At 37.5% G+C, this 18,594-nt stretch overlaps 1 protein-coding gene across 4 annotated transcripts in view; it reads right to left on the reverse strand.

The window, feature by feature from the left end:
* The window catches only part of USH2A (usherin), a 372,149-nt gene that overhangs the window by 55,117 nt on the left and 298,438 nt on the right, over nucleotides 1-18,594 (reverse strand). For all 4 annotated transcript variants that reach the window (XR_009747198.1, XM_061475268.1, XM_061475270.1 and 1 more), the window contains exons 54-60: nucleotides 18,071-18,225; nucleotides 16,062-16,260; nucleotides 9,932-10,039; nucleotides 9,223-9,406; nucleotides 8,610-8,767; nucleotides 1,337-1,495; nucleotides 547-709 (exon numbers count right to left, since the gene is read on the reverse strand). Coding sequence is in view for 3 of the 4 variants with exons in the window: in XM_061475268.1 (XP_061331252.1) it covers nucleotides 547-709; nucleotides 1,337-1,495; nucleotides 8,610-8,767; nucleotides 9,223-9,406; nucleotides 9,932-10,039; nucleotides 16,062-16,260; nucleotides 18,071-18,225 (1,126 nt within the window). In the remaining variant the exon portion in view is untranslated. The remainder of the gene's footprint in view (nucleotides 1-546; nucleotides 710-1,336; nucleotides 1,496-8,609; nucleotides 8,768-9,222; nucleotides 9,407-9,931; nucleotides 10,040-16,061; nucleotides 16,261-18,070; nucleotides 18,226-18,594) is intronic.

Raw genomic sequence — 18,594 nt, forward strand, 5'->3', positions numbered from 1 at the left:
GAGTGAGGATAAGTCAATCAACCACCTAAACAGGGCAGCTGAATGCAAACACTAAGCAACATAAATAGATACAATGTTATCACACTCCAAATTACATACAAACAGGAACATAATTTATCTTGGAAAACTGATCTGTATTAGGAACCTAGATACTTTTTTTGCTTTTAAAAACCTCAGAAATGGTGAATTACTCCTGTCTCCATTTCAACATTCTCAACTGTCCATCAGAGAGGACTGAAGAATGCATCTAGCAGCTGGGGTAAACACAGTGAGAGTGTCTATCTTATAATATTTTCTGTTCCTTTGGACTTTTGAAAATATATTTTCACCTGCTTTTTGTCATTTGTTGATCAGGAAGATGATTCTTGCCTCAGCTCTTATTCTCAACTTGTCCATCCATATATCAGGATTTTACTTTAGCATTTTAAAGGTGATACACACTTTATCATGTACTTCTACACTTCTTTTTCACCTCCTAGTATATCAAGGAATAAAGAAATTAATAGTTCAATGAGACTAAGAATCTGAGGTGATGAAAGTATTTACCTGTGAATAAAGTAGTTAGTAATAATGCCGTTTGGTTTCTTAGGTGGTCCCCATTTCACTTCTATGAGTGCAGATCCCATTGCTTTAACGATAGGTGGGCTCAGCTCTCTAGGAGGTGCTTCAGAAGTTCTTGCGTATGTTTGGCCACCCACTCCACACCCACCTACAAAACCAGAAGTTTGCTTAGCAATGAGACTTATTCCTCAACAAAGTGTACAGTAAAAGCAAACAAATGTCAAGTAATGAATCTCCAATGAAACGATGCCTCATTTCACTATTAAAAACTCATTTAAATTACTGTGGTTTCACTGACTATTTACTCCTGATTTTCACCAGCACAGGTGAGGAGAGAACTGGTTCCAAAGTGTCATTTTAGGGAGACTTATTTCAATAGGATTTTGAAGATCTCCAGTAAAGGCAATTAATTTTGTAATATTTGGGCTCTTCTCTCCTGTCTTTATGATTACCACTTCTTGCTTGTGAACAGTTACAGAACTGATTTTGTTCTGTATGCAAATTTCTAAGAATTGCAAAGCTATTTGTGAAGAACTTTTAATAAAATGGCACATATTACATAAAATAAATTTTTTAAATCTCCATTTAAAATATTCATGATATAATGTGAAGAAATATTTTACGCTTCATTCAGTGCTAGGCTTTCTTTATACTAGGTAAACACTGGACTCCAATGTAGGAATAAGATTTTATCTGTTTTGATGAGTTGAATTTATCTGAAAAAATCTCTATTCCTTTCCCAGTCACAGAGGTGGGACTTTGAAAATCATCTTACCATTCTGGCATGCTTGTATTCTTATCTCATACAGGGTGTAGGGATCCAGGCCATGGACAAGAGCAAAATGTGCACGACCTACTGGCTTCACTAGTAGAGTGGGACTGCTTGCATTTAGTAAGATGTTGTATTCCAAAGGCACATTGGTTATGAATATCCCTGTTGTGACACAGAAAACAATCAGTGATTATCTGAAATACAAACAGTAGCGCAGGACAACTTCAAAGAAGCACTGATCACGCGCAATTTTAAATTTAAGCCCCCTCTGGAGGTTTTACCTACTACCTCTTTCTGAAACTACAGCCATTTGAATATAAACTGAAACAGATCCAGCTGCAGATCACAACTGGAAGGCAGACATTACAGTTCTTACTTAAAAATCTCAATTCAGTTCTGTCAGTGCTTGTGTTGCAATTGCTACTACCAGGAAGAATGACCTTACAACTGGGATCCAGGTAGCTTTTATTTCTTTATTTTGGAGAGGCAACAGCTACTAAGCACTGCTGCTTGAATAGAGAGGCACATGATCAAAAAAGTGAATTGCAGCCATCCAGGATATCCCTTTTCAGCCCAGCAGTGGTAGCTGAGTGTGAGTTTTTAGCCTGCTTTACCAGTGAAGAACAATACACTAGCTTGAACGGGTTAAAACTTAAACAGGGGAAGTTTAGATTGGACATAAGGAGGAAATTCTTTCCTGTTAGGGTGGTGAAGCACTGGAATGGGTTGCCAAGGGAGGTTGTGAATACTCCGTCCCTGGCAGTGTTCAAGGCCAGGTTGGACGAAGCCTTGGGTGATATGGTTTAGTGTGAGGTGTCCCTGCCCATGGCAGGGGGGTTGGAACTAGATGATCTAAAGGTCCTTTTCAACCCTAACTATTCTATGATTCTATGATATAAGAACCGGTTAGTTTTTGTTGAAGAAAAAAAACCCTCAATTTTAAATATTTTGTTGTAATTCAGACATTTTCACCATCATTCCTCTTCCAAAGCTGTCAATTTCTATTTTTTCAGGAGAACAGCCAAAGAAGAGTGTCTGTTAAGTGTGTTTCTTCCATTCTGCAGTCACATAAGGCACAATCTTAAGAAAGAATAAAGCAGAGAAGGTACCTTTCTGAAATGAGTCAAGATGTATCTGATGATTAAGAGCACATTTTGCTTCCATACAGCACCTACTTTAGCTGTCACAGAGATGTCTTTGTGATTCCACCAAGAATCAGATGCCTATGAAGGTCTGAAACTTGTCTAGATCTCAAGAATATTTCCATTCCTAATTGTGGTTTTGGTCCTTTTCTAATAAAGTACCTATATTGATACTTGCTATATTGAATGTAATAATTCAAGCTACAAAGACAACTTTTTTTTCCCACTGTTGTGCATCTTTTACATGTCTTTTTCTTTAGCTAATTATAGATGTGATTATGTAACTAAAGAAAAATAGGTTTTTAAGAAATCAGAGAGATTTCAAGTTTATTTGTGGTACTATAAATAACCACTGTACTTTGGAAGATCAGAAAAGTCTTTGAAATGCCATGTTTTCACAATTCTTAGAAGAGAAAGAAGACATAAAAATCCCAAAGAAATAAGATGCTGCTGCCTTTCTAGATGGTAAACAAACAAAATGCCATTACACTAAAAAGACCTGAAAAGAAAAAGCCCTGAAGTGGCATGACTTCAATCTTATTCAACTGCTCATCTTACAGGAAGAAAACAAAGGTGTTGATACTAGTCATTGGAAGAGGTGAAGAGAAAAGGAGACAGAAAGTGTAAAAATCCCACTGCAAAATTTTCCTTTTTCAATGCAAAAAGTTCAAGAAAATCACCAAGATCTAATCATTAAGAATAGATCAGCAGAAACATGACTTTTAAAGTCATACAGGACATTACAGACTAAAACTCTGGGAGTTGATCTTGAAGTAGATAGCTTCTGCCAAAAAAAAAAGGCTATTTTTTGCCTGTGATATATGGAAGATAAAATGCTTTGGAAGAGTGCATTTAAGTATGCATTGTGTAATGATACTAGTAGTTAAAGTTAAATATTATTACGTCTAAACTACCTTTTGTTGTTGTTTTGCTGTAATTGGAGTGCCTGTAAAGGACATCACAGAAGATCTGAAAGTAAGAGCTTGATGTGGTAAACAGCACATCAAATAGAAACCTTGTTTAAATCTCCTAGTTAGGGTCCCCTTCTTCTCCAGTCCTGACAACAGACCAAATATTCCAGCTAGAAAACCTTGCTACCTTATTAAAATGACACATAATTAACTTTTGTGCATCTGATCAATGATTTTCTAGGCAAAATTCACCAGAAACCTTTGAAATTGAAACTATTCAGAATGCTTAATTTCCCAAGGAAGACTAAATACAAACAAGGACAGCTGAACCCAGCCATCAATATGCTGCAGAGGACACTTATTTCAAAATGATTGACCTATCCATGTCCAACATTCAGTCCATATCTCAGCAGAAATGAAAAATAACCCCAACCAAACCAAACCCAACCAAACACCTAAAATCTTAAAATCCTGATGAATGTTGCAATGTGTTAGGAATTATACCAAGAATGAATATGCTCAGGAGGAAAAACATTTTCAACAAGTGAACAGGAAATTGTAAATAAAATCAAGTAAACATCCTGAAAAATTCCAATATCCAATGGAAATTCTTCTGCAATTTGATGTAATTAATCAAATGCTTGGATCAAAGGATCTCTTTGTAATCTGAAAGAGAAAAAATACACACTTATACAACACACAATCTGGTAAAAAACCTCTTTCTTCCACAATAGCCTTCAGCATCTGCAGCCAGTCTGAAACTACTACCTGATGTGCTCTGATGACTGAGGGAAACGAAATGTGCATGTTTGTTAAACTCAGCTGGGAAACCACATGACTTGGTTAATTCCAGAGTTCATAAATTTATGTCAGAATAAAAGGATCAGTAAAAGCACAAATGAACCAATTTACCCTAAGTGCAAATGGCAGTTATGTTATTTGGTGTCGAAGTTACCATGAGCACAATGACAATGTGCCATAACACATTTTCATGTTCGCTAAAGAGCAAGGGTTTAGTTGGTTAATATTCCCAGCAATACTCTTTTTCATAATTTACAACAAGCAGATGCTGATAGGTTATTTAACATTTATGAAGTTAAGATGTAATCAGAAAAACCCTGATTACCTTTACAAATACAAAAGTTAAATTATTCCACTATTTTTTCCCTGTGACTGCATTTCACAGCAGGTGCACATTTTGCAACGGGACAAGTCAATCAAACTAAACTTTGGGGTTTTGTGGGCATATCTGGATAATGTTTAATGGCCAATTCTGTGCAAAACTCTGCAAATGAGGTTTGATGGCTCTGTGTACTTCAAAACTAGGCTAGGTCAAAATAGAATTTGCAGCACAAGATGCTTAGAATTGGGTAAAAAAATCCACAGTCTGTTTTACAGACTGGTAACAAAAAATCTGTTTGAAGTCTATTGTTGAAACTTTGTTTAATATGATGTGAAGCTCAATCACAATTAGAGCAATATAGTTGAACTCATTCACCTATAGTAAATGAACATTAAAAGAATAATGTAATATCTTTTATTTAAAAACAAGTAAGAGTAAAGTTATATTTTAATATTAAACTTCACAAACTGAAAAAATCTATTTGGCTTCCTGACATTGTTTACTTTAAGCTTCAAATATCCAGCTATCTCATTCTGGTTGTATCAAGTATTCCCAGCAAGACTCTGAAGATATTAGTAGCTACAGATGCTGATTTGTTTCAAGATGCAGAACTCTGGACATTGAGCTTGAAAAGCTTGCCCTACAGTGTTGTGGAGCAAACAATAATTTATATAAGAAAACAAAAATGAGGAAATGTAACATTGGCTTAGCAAAAGTCAGAACAATTTGAGAGACCACCAACAAAGGAGAAACCAGCTTAGCTGGAGAAGCTAAAGAGACAAATAAATGTCATTCAAATACCAAATTTGATACCATGAATAAAGTAAGAATCCAGACACTTTACAGAACTTTCATTCTAATTGATAAGCAAACCAAAGGTGGATGAAGAAGAGTGTTACAACATGATGAAAGAAGACATTTTATTCCGACCATCCTTAACACATGAAGGAAGTAACATAAGAGCAGAGGGCAGGATCCTCTTTTGAGCATGTACAGACTTCATGGTATCATCACCAGCAACTGGAGTTATCTAGCAGGATCAAGCCCCCAGTGAGGACCAGAGGGGTTGTCAATGATTTGAAATGCAGGATGGCTACCTGCCTACCTATCAATAACATTTATGGATATGCCTTGGGAGAATTATGTGGTGGGGCCCTTTTTTCCCATTCAGCTTTTCTGCCTCTACCCATGGCACTAGTCATTCCATAATAATTGTAACATATCCTTCTGTAGCATATCAGTGAAATGTACCGTACCTTTGAGGTCTGTGCACTGAGGCGATGCAACACAAGATAATGGGATGCCTATTTCAGAAAATAAAGTCCTATTTTCCATAGTGAGTGAGGTGTGTCAAATATTTTCTCCAAATCTGTCACTTTTACCACTACTTGGACACCTTGCTATTTAGCTAAGTCAGGAGTTTTGAAATGCTACATATCCATAAAGTCATAAGGTTTAGATAAATTACAGAAGTTGAAACATTATAATTAAAGCCATCCAAAAGGAAGGTCTGTGTAATATGATGCCCATAATTAATCCTGAAGGTGATTATTTGATACAAATTTATTACAGCAGATAAGATAGAATGCTAAAGCATCCCTGATATCCACAGACAGGAAGACAGTATGACCAACTACCATCTCATCAAAACTGGTTAATAAAAAGCACTTTTTTGCATGGAGACACTTTCAATTAAAACAAATGTCTCATTCAGGAGTGACTGCCAAGCCTGACAATCCTTATAACAAATGCTGCATTCTGGGTTTGTAAGGGAAACCTTTATTATCTCAATATAGCTTATTTTGAAATATGGATTCATACACATTAAGAAATATATCAGGAAAACACAGTTATTCCATGCACAAGGATATAAATAAGGATAAAAAGTTGTAGGGTCCAGCCTAATCCTACCAAGCTGGGGATGTATGTGGCCCCAGATATCTGCATCCATAGGACCTCTTAGTGGGATGTAAGCCGTTCCACAAGATCAGAACCTGCATCCCCTGCAGTCTTCCTCTTGGGGAAAAAAAGCACTAAGAGTACAAAGATCTAAGAATGAGTGTTAGACTGGGATATGAAGGGTCACGAATCAATTCTCTAGCTTCTGTATATATCTATGCTTCTGCACACAGGGTTGGTTTGTAGCATTAGTAGTATTTAGTATTCTTTTAGTAACATAATCTGCTGCTAATACTCCCCATTCCTGTACAATCAGCCAGTGGCTCTGAGGTGCTATAATAAAAGGAACAGTTTTGCCTTCCTGTCTACTCAGCAGGGCACTGTATGAAAACCAATCCCTTATTCATACTTAAATAATTGGCCCCAGAACAAGAAGGCAGAGAGGAAGGGACTGAGTCACCAAATATCCATGAAAGTGAGATAACAGTTCAAGGGGCATCCCAGTACCTGAGAACAAATACATATGCCTTCCCCTGATTGAGCAAAATGATTCCTGCAGCCATTTGAATACATCAACCCTGCATCCTCTACAAGGCTGTAATGTCCAGCCTCCTCCTTACCCCTCTAATTGTGTGGTTTCAGGAATACACAAACTGTGTCTGCACAGCCTTATTTACAACATAACCAAATGTACTACATGGAGCCTGATTCTCCTTGCAGGTTTGTAACCCACTACGAGTAACAGGAATTTGAGCAGATGGAAAAGAAAAGGTCTAGAACAACAAGGACAAGCATTTCTGGGAAATAATACACTTTTCACAAGCCTGTGCTATTCCAGTACATTCCTATGTTCTAAATTTATTTATAATGTTGCTGAATATTTTGTACCTTAAATTATATTTATTATCAAAACAATCATGCAGCATGAGTCACTTTCCAGTAAAGTCAACTGTAGATTATATGCCATTTGAATTCACCTCCCTTCTGCTGGGTTCTAAATCCTTTCAGGCAGTAGGGGGAAAAGTTTAATTTAAGATTTTAATCTTTCTCATATATTATAGCATTTCTATAATGGATTTTGTGTGTCTGAAAACTAAAAGATTGACAGCTCAGGGTATTATAGATTTATTAATCATTGCTTAAATGGGTAGGGTGAATGCTGCTAAGCACTGCCATATAACTTGAGATCCCAGCCTTGAAGGCAAAATATTTTTTCTAGGTGACTTTATTTTTAATGTCAATTGACTCTACTGTGACTGGAAGAAGAGACATTAAAAACTTCCTTGAGTTCATTGATAAAACGTATTGTTCTTGCAATATTCAAACACCTGACCTCATTTTAGGTAAAGAAACCCAACATGGAGAAAGTGGAGAACACCTTGCTGGAGATGAACTACACTAGACAGAAAGTTGTTCATTTACAATGCTCTCATTATCCCTCAATAACTATAGCATGTCGTTTTTATAACATCAGTAAAGTACACCAATCACTGAAGCTATGATCTATATTAATGACACAGAGCACAGCCCCTTATATAAAAAGATACTATTATTCAGTTATTCCTTCTTGGCCTACATCTGCAGCAGGCCAAGACAACCTGGGGATATTCAGGAGAAGAAGGCCTTTGCTGACCCACCCACCAGTAAGGTAACATGTCCACAGAAAACTATGGTGCTCAGGTGAATAAAATGTACTTAATCAAGTCAAAGCTAGCACAAGATCTCCATGTCACACTCTGACATCTTTCGTTAAAGGAACTCAACGGTGCATATCTGCAGGACAACTGCTCATTTTAATTGCCAAGGTAGCTATCAAGACAACACCAACCCTACAATCTGGCAGGTTTCCCTGTTGATAACTCAGGTTAGTCTGAACAGAAGAGAAAATTTATTTTCAATGTAATTGTGGCTTTTCCTTTTTGTCGTTAATACTTGTACTCAATGATAGTTTACAAGATCAAATGAACATATGATTTTTGATCAGCTAATCCTCACAACACCCATGTCAAGTATATAGGTCAATATTATTAAAATGTGTCTAGGAAACAGCAGCTTTAGATACTGGTTATTTAAATCACACAAGCATTAAAACTAAATATGAAGAATAAAAGTATCTGAAAGATTCAGCTGCCTGCCTGAGTAGACTAACTTTCCCATACTTTCGTTTTGCTACAAATTACTACATAAAAATACATTTTTACCTGGCACATCCCAAGCTAGAAATATGGAATATGCATCAATTACTGTGACATTATATGGGATATGAATTTTCTCTGGTGTTCCTACTGGTGTTTGTATAACATATTTATCACTAGTGTTGCTGCCACCCCAGGTGCTGGCTTCCAACTGGTAAACATATCTGCACAAACACAAAAAGATCAGTAAACACTATGGTTAGAAGCTTTAGGCATTAACAGTAATAGAACATTTCTATTTTCACCAATTTAAAGAGACTACCCTATAAAGACTCTAAAAAAAAAAAAAAGAAGTTTTTCTAAATCTATTCCATGAAGGGAAAAAAACAAGTAGCCACCACCAACCAACCATTCATGAGGAAAAAAAAGCCTCTCCCTCTTTGAATCAGAACGGCCTATTCTCAGAAAAGGAAAGGAAAGGAAAGTCCTTTGATTAAAGCTTTCCAACACTTGGAAGCCTCCTAAATGTGCCCTAAAAATTTTCCCAGTAATTAAGTAATGTTGTAAGACATTTTTCTCCTGTTAAAAGAGTGACTTATCTCTTGTACATTTCACAAACACACATACATATATTTTGAACTCCTTTCACCCATTACCAGAGCTCTTTAACATGCCTTACCTCCTGTTCGGCTGCAGGTTAATATCAGTGAAATTTAAGTCTGTACTGCCACACAGGAAAATCTGTTCTCCATCACGAAATAATCGATACACAGTAATGAGTCCGTTTGGTTTCTTTGGTTCACTCCAGTAGATCTCCACTTCTGTTGAGCTGACTATGATATGATGAGGCTTTGGCCATACCCCTATTAACATCACAGTGACACTATTTTAATTTGACAGAAACATAAAGGGTTTGTTTTTTTTCCCTTTCCCACAGTTAGTGCTGCTGCTTTCAGAAATGTAAGGAAAGCATAAAACATTGCAGAGACAGAATTTAACACACTTTCTGCATTTACCCTATATCAAATGCAACCAATAGGTCAAGGTACAGCTTAATGGAGAACAAGGCCAAAGGCTGCAGTCTTTATATGCCCAGTTGTCTCTGCATATTTATTTGTGCTTAAAAAAATATGCATCTAATAATTCTACCTTGATAACTTAAAGAGGAATTTAGGGAAATAATCTCAAAAAGAAAGTAGAAATGCCACGCCAGACAGTCAGTATAAAGAGTGTGTTAAGATATAAAAACTCCAAGAGAGACGGATTTTCTCTTGTGTAAATTTATACACAATAGCTTGATGGGTGAAAGTGGATTTTTGCACCTTGTTAAACCATCAGAAAATACAAACCCACATGACCGTCTCTATAAGAATGCACTTGTCCCTTACCATGAGGAGCAGCTTGCAAAGTCTGACCTGAAAGTGGTTGGCTAGAAGCACACCCAGCAGATGTGCATGCAGTAAGCATGAAGCTGTAATTAGTGTATGGCTGCAGACCTAGAAAGAGCAAACAGATTAGACTGAGATAGTGACATTGGGCACACCAAGAACTGTGTCACTACATAGAAAGTTACCAGACTTAAAGTTAACATTTAATATTTTTGGCAAAGAAAATGTGAACCATTCTTATGTTACATCTGAATAATACTGAAATGGTGTATTCTTGTTAATTTTATATACGTATATCCTCTGCTAGTTTAAAAGACCTCACAAAAATATTAGTTTGAACATATGACTATGCTGCAATGGATCTAAGGATGCCCCTCATATACATGTACTGGAATTAACTTCAGATAAGTTAGATGGCACTTGCAGCATAGTAACAACAGTACAGATTTCAGCCCAGATTACCATCTGAAAATTTACCCAGTCTCTCAGGTGTTGTGGTGGTTTTTTTTTTTGTGTTCCTGTCCCCTTCCCAACTTCTATTTGTTAATTTTTTCCCGTTTTTCCTATTTGTTACAAGATTGTACTATAGATGTTATAAAGCAGTTTAGAAGAACGACTGACAACCAAGCCCTCCCCACTACAAGATTCTAATTCCAGTTGCTTGTAGTTTCTTCAAAATGATTATTTGCAGCTCAAAACTTCTATGCTGCACATACTCCAATGAGACTAAAAGAGAATATATTACTTTGACCTTTCCTTGGAAATTTTCAGGCACCCTTGTGCTCTGTGTTAGTGACTTCAGGTTTGAAATCAAGTTGCCCATAGCTTTAGAATTTGATTTTAGGACTCCTCACCAAAAAATTGGCTAAGATACTAAGCTTCAAAATAGCCATTTCTGCACACCCGTTAGAAGTTTCTTACACTTAAGACCCCTGTGAGCCTATCTTGGATGCCTCAGAGCTCAGCTTTAACTGCTGATCAAACTGCCACACAGATCTTGCTCCTCCCCAGGCTACAGAGTCTTTGCTATGCTACTTTTTTGGGTGTTGCTCAAAGTTGATGTTAAAAATTACATTACAAGGCACAGGGACTGAAATCTCTCTTCCTTGAATGTTTTCAGGGATCCTCTTGTTAACACTTCATAATACATTAGAAAAACATTCCTCTTCCTGAATACAAAAGGGAAAAACAGCAGCAAGAAGCAAATTATATACAAAGCCTGTGAAAATGTTAGGGTTTCAAAACTGAATTCTCAAACTAGGAAATCCCAGCATTAGGATGTTGTAGAGCATACAGTTGCTTTACTAACACCACAAGCTGAAACTTGCAAACGGCTTCATAAAGTACCAGAAGAATAACAATAAAAAAGAAAGGACAAAAAATTTCTCTCTCAGAAACACGATGCTGACTCAAAGACACGGAGAAACAAATACCTCCCTGGACCTGCCAGGAGGCCATTTGAGATGCCTGAGACTTGGCTGTCAAGAGTACCTGGTCTCATGCAAAACTTCATCCATTTGAGCACAACTGGTGCCTTCATCTACAGCCCCAAGAGCTCAGGAAATTCAGGCCCCAGGTTTCAAGGCAGGATGTCCAGAAAATGGACAAGACAAGATGTGCCTTCCTCAGTACCACAGCCTGAGCAGATATGAACGCCTTGGACAACAGTAGCAAACTTCCTTGATCCAGGGGTGGCCTCTCCTCCATGCTCTGCCACTGTCCGCTTGTTTGTAGCCTTCTAATCTGGCATCCCACAGGATTCATGAGGCTTCCCAGTTGGGGACCATGGCAGCCTCAGTCCAGGCGCTTCCCTAAGAATGGTGCTGGCCAGGATATCCTCCCAAAGCTGGGCAGGGCAGAGCTGTGTGGACACCAGCACATCTCCAAGATGAGCTGAAATGGGTTCTGGACCATAGGCAAGAGTGGGGATGGCCCCAGGGAGCCAGGCAGCAGCTCGACAGAGAGCTAATAGGTTAACACACTGCCCTGTGTGCTGCCACTTGGCCATCCTCCCAGCACACTGCCCCTTCTCCTTTCTTCCTTTTGACAGCCAATGTCTCCAGCCCCTCCGTGATCCACATTCTATCCCTCTGGGTTTGCACCATCCCAGCTGCCTCCTTCATAAAATCATAAAATCGTAGAACAATAGAATAATTAGGGTTGGAAGACCTTAAGACCATGTGCCTCCCTGAAGGAGGAGAAAGGAAAGGAAATTTAGCTCTGGGCAGACGCAGACATAGGTCCATTTACACTGAGATTTCCAGAAGGAATAAACTTACCAAGCATAGCAAAAGGTGAGGCAGCAGTCCTACATACAGGAGTGTTTTGTTTGGTTTTGAATTGTTTTGGGTTTTTTTTCCATTTCATTCCTACCCAGAAGAGGCACAGCTTGTGGACTGAATGAGACAATAACTCTATGTACAAATAATCACATTACTGTTTAATGCTGACTGCTTGTGTGAAAGAGGCTGGACTAAGATTATACAGGTCAATTCAAATGTTTAATATAAGTTGATTTTTAAGTGCATGGCTTTGTGACCTTAAGGTACTTTTGATGTAGCTCATGTGCTTAATTGTAATTACTTCAAGAACAATGCAATTCTGTGGCAAAAAAGAAAGTCTGGACAAGATCCTTGTTTATAAACAAATACTTGTTCATAGCCAGTAAGCAGATATTTTAATTAGAGTATATTATGAACAAATAGAAAGAATGAGAAACAATTACATAGAAAGGTAAAATACTGAATGGAAGACATGCAGGCTGCTTGAGAATGCAGGCTACTTAACTACTGAACAAGACATGAAGGAGAGAAGATAAAGAGATGACCCAGAGGGACAGCCCTGGCTGCAACCTAATCATGAACTGGAAGAGAAGAAAAATCATCTGAACATTGTGTATAAAAGTAAGAAGGGAGAAAATGACAGTTGCAGACTAGAGAGAGGCAAAGACATGGAGGAAAGCCAAGTATTTAACATTTCAGGATAGAAAAGATAACTGTGGCAACAAATTACTTGAATTCCCCTAAAGGGAGTCATGTTCACTTTTAAAGGAAACATGCATAATAAAGCAATACTCATTTACAACTACATTTTAAAGAGGAAAATGGGCATTAAAAAAGAGCACATGGTTTCACTGAATTTATTGGTGAAATTCTGATACCTGAAACCTCTTGTCATACACAGAGCAGTCGCAGCATATTTTTATCTAGATTGTTAAAGCTTTGCATTAAATGCCTTGTCTTATGCATGCTTTGGAAAGCTCTGTGCAAATCTACGTAGGTGATTAATAATAAAAATAACAAGTAAGATAATCTCGAAACATAAACAGCATTTTGCTTTTCCAATTTCTCTGCTTGATTGTTCACTAGAGGATACTTCTTTTCTTTTGTGGTCTATTATTGTGGGTTTATGGTGGTTTTTTTTGATTTTTTTTTTTAATTGAGCAGTCTATTTTGTTACTGCAGCAACTGTCATTTGCCAAAAGGCTGTGAAAGAGTGTTTGTTTTTTTTTTTTTCAAGAATGCATTGTTCTATTAGTCAAATCAATTCCTTCTAATACTGTTTGTCTCCATTTGTGGGTATGGCTCCACCAATGTCAGTAATCACTTCCCAGAATAATGCTCCTGGGTCTCACAGTGGGAATTTTACTTAGGAGGATGTCAGATTGCTGACCACAGCCTCACACAATCCCTCCACCCCTAAGAGTTTCCTTTAGATAAATATTACTAATGAAATCAGTGCTGCATGGAGATAGAGTTGACCGGTGACTATATTTCTGTATCTCATTATTTTTACTACCTGAAATGGAGAATATGTTCAGATGAAAGAATTTCAAACCATTCAGTCATAAAGTATTTGTTAATAGTGCTTGTTTTACTAAGATAAACATCAATGGTCTTGCTCAGCTTTTACCTAGAGATGATTGATCCTACAAATTCTCAATAAAGCTTCTTAATTGAGCTATTATTTTTAATGTATTAAAAAAGGGGAGCTGAGGAAAATCTTTGCTATATATCCACCTGCTTCTGCTGAAGAGGGCACTCTTAGCTTTCTTTTACAATTTCCCTAATTTCCTCAGTCTTACCCTCTGCCTGGCCCTACTACTAAAGCATTAGCAGGCCCATTTGTAAAGTAGTAGTAACACAAAGTGAAACAATGCCATAACTGTCATCCAAATTGTTCTGTACAGGGTAGTGGAAGTGTTCAGTAATAAATGATATAAAAAGGTCTTTTATTGACAAGCTGCCATGTGCTGTTTGCATTAGAGAATATGAGAAGATGATGGCTGCTGCCCTAGGTCCCAGTGGCATTCAACTCAGTGAGATAGCACAAAATGCTTCAGTTTGCTTAAAGCATTGATAACACCTCTAAATAATTAACTGAGAACTTCCTGTCTTCAATTACTTAATGTTTTTTTTAACATCTTGAGAGGATTATAAGCAATTTATGGATTTCACATGATGAGCACATTCACCGCTATTCCCACAAAGCATTTGTGGGATCATGTTTCCAAAGCTTTGATGTAATTAAAAATAAGCAGCAAGACAATGGTGCGGTGGCAAGGTGTCTGTTATTTGCAAGACCCTAGATTCAAAGTCTCAAGAAATACTAATGCTACAGCTTCATTAATGTTCAACTGTTGCTCAGGGAAAAGCAGACAGTTTTGGGAGGATGGGAGAGAGAAGGTAGAAAAGGAAGATGAGAAAATCGAAACATACATCCACAGGGAAAAAGACAGTTCAAACATTTGAGGTTATGTATGAATCAAATTTGATTGGTTTATCTTATTCTTTTAATATAAGGAGCAACAATTATCCACATTGCTAAATCACTGCCACAAATTCCACATTATTATCCAAGTAAGCTCCTGTAGAAAACAGCACAAGATTTGATTAAGACTGTCAGGAAGAACGATCACTTTTTTCACTCCTATCTTAACATGGCAGCATTGGACAGTGGCTTAATGGAACAGGCACACAAAAGTTAAAATGAGTCTTGCTTCTCAGAAGGTGGTTTCATTTGTATTAAAATCTCAATTATTCTGGAGATATAACTGCCTTTTGGGGAGGAAGTGGGATCACAAGAAGTGTTTTTCAATGGGTTTGATAGATCATTCCTTGTTGGTAGGTGTTCTTTACAAGTATAAATTTATAACAGCAATTCTAAAACACCTACCACCAACTGGCATACAGTTAATATCTCATGTCCAGAAGCACTGAATACAGACACAGGAATAATATTCTGATGATGAATTTCACACTTAAGCATGATACTGTCAAAAAGGAACAGCAAACCTTTATTCCTCTGTGAGTGACTACAGCAAGGATGATGCTTTTTAAAGCACTAAGGGATCCACTCAGGACTCGTGCTTTGAGAGGTGGCTGAGAGTGCCATATATGCCTGACAGGTTTTAAGTGCCCTAAGTCAACTTCTGTTCTTTGGGTGGCTATCATATGATGTGGATAATATACAAATCTCTAAGTTTCCTAATCGGAGGTGGGGTGGGAGGGGTGGGGTGGGAAGGAAAGGAAAAAATAATGTATTTATGAATTCCTAAAAATCATAAAAACAAAAATATGATGAGCAGCCTGAGGTCAGAGTGAAAAATGACAGCTCAGAATGCTTTGTGCTCAACAGAAACATTTCTAATAATGTTGTTTCAGTGTAACGTTCAAATATAAATCAGAATTGGATTAGTGAAAATAATACATTTGAGGACTAAATTAAACCTTTCCGCAAAACGCCTCGACTAAAATGTCTTTCAGATACACACACACACTGGTGAAATTTCACCAAGTACTTAGAAAATGGCTCTAAGCTATATACAAGATTATAAACAGAATCCAGGATCTTTTCCTTTCTGTCTTCTTTTCCTTTTTATTATCTCAGGCATAAAGTACTGTTCCTACACTGCTATACACTGCTCTCTCTCTCTCTCTCCCTCTATATATATATATATATAAAGATTGCAAAAAAAAAGCCAAATTTAAGGTAAGTCATGATAAAGCTTCCTAAACTGTGCCTAGTACTGGCAATTTAAAAGCCTCAGACAAGCAGCATTTTTAGTATATTAATACTGTCTTATATCTAAGGACAGGACATTAGCCTGCCAGAGCACTTGCCTCCTTACCTGATACTGTGTGCTGCATTCTGCTTGCAGCATCAGTGTATATCAGACCTTTCCCTACTTGACTGATCTGGTACTCTTTGATGATACCATTTGGTTTCTTGGGTGCAATCCAGCTTAAATGTAGTGCTGTTGAGTTCAAAGCACTGATGTCTGGTGGCTGAACGCTCTCTGGGACTCCTTGGACAGTGACTGCAACTACCTGAAGACATATGAATTAAACAGCAACTTAATGTAATAGTACACTAGATACCATAATCAATGAGAATGTCACTTTTGTTTTAAAATGTTGTTTGGGCTGGCATATCATTACCAAGGGCCTGGAGAACTAGTTACTGTTTTCCTCCTTTTTCACAATGAACTCTGACCTTGAATACATTACATAAGCCTATGCCTACAATTTATCACAACAGGTTCACTGTGTTTTAGCTGCAGCACGTAGCACAGGGTGAAACAACAAAAACTGTGTTGCTTCAAAACTCTTGATAACTCTCTTCCATATGCTTTGTCAGTGTCTCTGCATTTTAACTGCCTGATTTCATCTATTTTAAGCACCAGTAAACATGGGGCTGAGCCTCCATTTATCCCACGCAATCTGAACTCTATTGTAGTTATTTGCAAGTCCATATTTTTGGAAGGAAACCAAAGATTCTGAAAGACAGAATAACTTCACACTTGTTAATCTCTTTCTTAAAAAAAAAAAAAAAATAGGAGGAAAAGGAAAATCTAATTTTCTATTGACACACCTCTACCATCTCCTACAGAAGCATTTCCAAATTACACTGGTTTAATAAGTGTCAGACTTTTTTCTCTTTGAGAATCACTTTTCTTTTTCTGTTATTACAGCCATAAAGTATTTATATTACGCTGTAAATATAAAAAGTGCCCTCTATAATATATTGTTTTAGTGCATTTGTTTTAATCAGTCCCTACTTGCAGACTTCAGTGTTTGCAACAGTAAGATTCTTAATTACAGGGAAGTGAAATAAGCAGGATATATTAGCTCAGGCCCATGGTTGCTGCAACTGTGCCTATAGAGCTTCCAGACCACAGCTCTGCATGCACATAGAGGACTACGCGCCTATCTCCATCCCTCTGTATCAGTGTTTCTTTTCTTATACTTTGCCTGAGACTTGCACAAATAAGAGAAACACTTAAACACCTGGAAAATCCCACATATATATAATATCCCATATATATTATAATTACAAAGCACAGTCATTATTCCTCGCCTCTGCCTCACAGACAATAGACCCCTTGCAGTCCTAAAAATCCATTGTCATGGAGGCAAGTATATTACTGTGAAAAAGAGGTCACTTGCTTAAGAAATATTTTTTTCCTGATGGCAGGTACTTTGTAGAATAGAAAGTAGAGCTGGTTAAATAGTAATGGTGGTGAAAGGCATCTATGAATTAAACTGATACAGCAGGCAATAAAACAGTGACAAAAGGAAGGAAGAGACTGTGTCTGTTCCAAACTGAAGCAGAGGCAGGCAAAGGAAGTGTAGGAAGCATAAGGTCCAAGGCAAGTGTAGACATGGAAAGTCAGTGAAGGGTAATATAGTGCAAAGATGCCCAAAATCAGGTTGTTGAACAAATTGATAGACTAAGAGCTAAAGCACATAAACTAAAAACAGCAAGGAAGAAGAGGCTATAGACCTCCTAGTAAGAAGCAAAAATTTAATTTTAAGCCTGAGAGAAAGGCTTAAATTAAAAAACTCCTTACTCTATTCTATCATGTACAGCTTTTTTTTCAACAAACATCAGTTCCTACAGTGCAATTTCAGCTTTGCCAGGAGACTGAGACACTGCTTTCTTCTGCTGCTTGCTTGTGTCAACCTTAGGTTCCAAATAATCACACATCAGTAGATGAATCCAAATAAGATTATTGATGTTATTCACTTACTCAATAATCAGCACGTCTTCAAATTACACCTTTCCAAAAGCATTTTTATGTTAGCACACTGGCTGATTAAATTCTGGCACCAGTTCCATAAAGACCAATTCACTAACCTTGCTGCTGTCTGTGCAGCCAGCAACAGTGCAGGCTCGCAGCTGGTATGAGTATTCTTGGTATGGCTGGACACCACTTGTGTCTGTGAAGCTCATTTCTGTTCCTCTGAAGTGTTCGATTCCATTTCGGAGAATGATGTAGTGAAGAATAAGACCTATTGCAGAAAGAACATGTTCCCTTTTGTCAGCTGAGAAATCCCATGTGATGGTATACTACTATACTCTGCACACATAAGATATTAAACCAAATATCTAGGTGACCACTGTAATAATCATCCTGCTCAAGTGGCTAATGTCTTTACCAGCTACTTTCCTCAACCTCTACATCAACATAGAATCATAGAATAGTTAGGGTTGGAAAGGACCTTAAATCCATCTATCTCCAGCTCCCCTTCCCTTGCCAGGGCAGAGACACCTTGTGCTAAACCATGTCACTCAACACTCCATCCTACCTGACCATCTCATAAGATCCCAATTTTTTGATTGAGAGGTCTTCCAAGTTTTCTCACTATTTGAAAATCATA

Source organism: Pezoporus flaviventris, unplaced genomic scaffold (assembly GCF_033815535.1).
Source record: "Pezoporus flaviventris isolate CSIRO_AGI_PZ_B2104156 unplaced genomic scaffold, CSIRO_AGI_Pfla_v1 ptg000083l, whole genome shotgun sequence".
Classification (NCBI taxonomy): Eukaryota; Metazoa; Chordata; class Aves; order Psittaciformes; family Psittacidae; genus Pezoporus; species Pezoporus flaviventris.